The 1,491-nt window shown below is 50.1% G+C and overlaps 1 protein-coding gene across 1 annotated transcript; it reads left to right on the forward strand.

The window, feature by feature from the left end:
* Window positions 1-385: 385 nt before the first annotated feature.
* LOC119588059 (ATP-dependent RNA helicase glh-1-like) lies at window positions 386-1,418 on the forward strand. The gene is made up of 2 exons (XM_037936758.1): window positions 386-491; window positions 835-1,418. Exons 1-2 carry the CDS (start codon window positions 414-416, stop codon window positions 1,207-1,209), a joined length of 453 nt encoding a protein of 150 aa, XP_037792686.1. The 5' UTR covers window positions 386-413; the 3' UTR covers window positions 1,210-1,418.
* The last annotated feature ends 73 nt before the right edge of the window (window positions 1,419-1,491 follow it).

Here is a 1,491-nt window from a genome sequence, read left to right on the forward strand (position 1 = left end):
CATAGAAGAGATTTACAATTATACGTCCAGAAATAAAACTCTAGTGAAGTGTTTATGTTAAAGAGGTGCGGAGTGTTTTGAAATCTTTACCATGAAGGAAATCCCGGGAACGAATATCCTTCTGCGTGTGGTAAGGAGGGGGCAAAAGGTCCCTTGTTATGGGGAGGAGAGGAGGGGGAGGGGATGAATGAAGGTGGGGAGGGAGAGAGGAGCGGGGGTGTACAAGGATACAGGAGGAAGGGAATGGGGGAGGGAGGGAGAGGGTGAGGAGGAAGGGTGGTCAAGAAGAAGGGGGAGAGGGAGGAGGAAAGGAGGAGGGCGGGAGTCTACGAGCAGTGGGAAGGGGAGAGGGGGGGAGGGGACAAATTAAGGGGAAGGAGGGGATACTCAGACCGGGTATAAAAGCTGTTGCGATGAAGAAATGCGTCAGTTCGTCTTACAGTCTCACAGACGCAACAACCCCCGACAACATGATGGGTCTTCGCACATTCGTGAGTGTTTCTTCCCTTATACTGTGTTGTATGTGACCGGAACTTCGCTCAGTGTTGCTAATAAGCACAATCTTTTTCCTTTGAATCATATCATATCACATACTATAACGACCTGTACAAATACATCTACGATATTATTTCACTTACGACATCAATAAGCCGTCAGCCATGCGTCGGTGAACAGCCACTTTCGAATCTTCCTGTTCGTGACTTTCGTCACGAATATGGAGGACGCTGATGGGAAAGAGACCTTGGAATGATCAAAGGACTTAATGCATCTAGTGTATTTCATTAATTAAATCAATGTTTTAATCACACACATGCACATCTGCGTCTCCTGCAGGTCAAGGTGGCAGCCGTGATGGCGGTGGCGTGCGTCGTGACGGCTGATCCCGAACCGGTTCCTGGCGGAGGCTACGGCGGTGGCTTCAGCGGTGGAAGACCGGGTGGATTCGGTGGAGGCTCAGTCGGATTCGGGCGTCCTGGTGGATTTGGTGGATCTTCAGTCGGACACAGCGGATTCGGTGGAGGTTCATTCGGCAGTGGTTCATTCGGCGGAGGTTCATTCGGCAGTGGTTCATTCGGAGGACGCCCATCCTTCGGGTCCAGTTCTGGTTTTGGCCGCCCATCCTTCGGGTCCAGTTCTGGTTTTGGCCGCCCATCCTTCGGACACCAATCCTTCGGCCGCCCATCCTACGGCCGCCCATCCTACGGCTAGTCGTATGGCCGTTAGGCAACGCAGGACACCCGAGGACCTTCACGCAAACAACAACAGCAAAATTCGATTCATACTTTTGCAACAATGTCAACAGAACACAATACACCTTTGCACACTCACCTGCGTCTTTTTGCATTCCCTGGTTCTCGTTGGCACTCCTGGTTGGGATTGTCTAATCAGGCGATTGGCAAATAAATAGACAAAGTTTCGGATGTACTTTTATTCCATAATGACGACCCTGTATATAAGATATTCGTTTGCTTTTCTTAACGATAATGGTTT

Source organism: Penaeus monodon, chromosome 23 (assembly GCF_015228065.2).
Source record: "Penaeus monodon isolate SGIC_2016 chromosome 23, NSTDA_Pmon_1, whole genome shotgun sequence".
Lineage (NCBI taxonomy): Eukaryota > Metazoa > Arthropoda > Malacostraca > Decapoda > Penaeidae > Penaeus > Penaeus monodon.

Bases quoted from the DNA above. Each gene is read 5' to 3' on its own strand.
- LOC119588059 (XM_037936758.1), top strand. From the start codon at position 414: ATGAAGAAATGCGTCAGTTCGTCTTACAGTCTCACAGACGCAACAACC. The intron at 492-834 runs GTGAGTGTTTCT...CGTCTCCTGCAG, and splicing joins TGATGGGTCTTCGCACATTC to GTCAAGGTGGCAGCCGTGAT.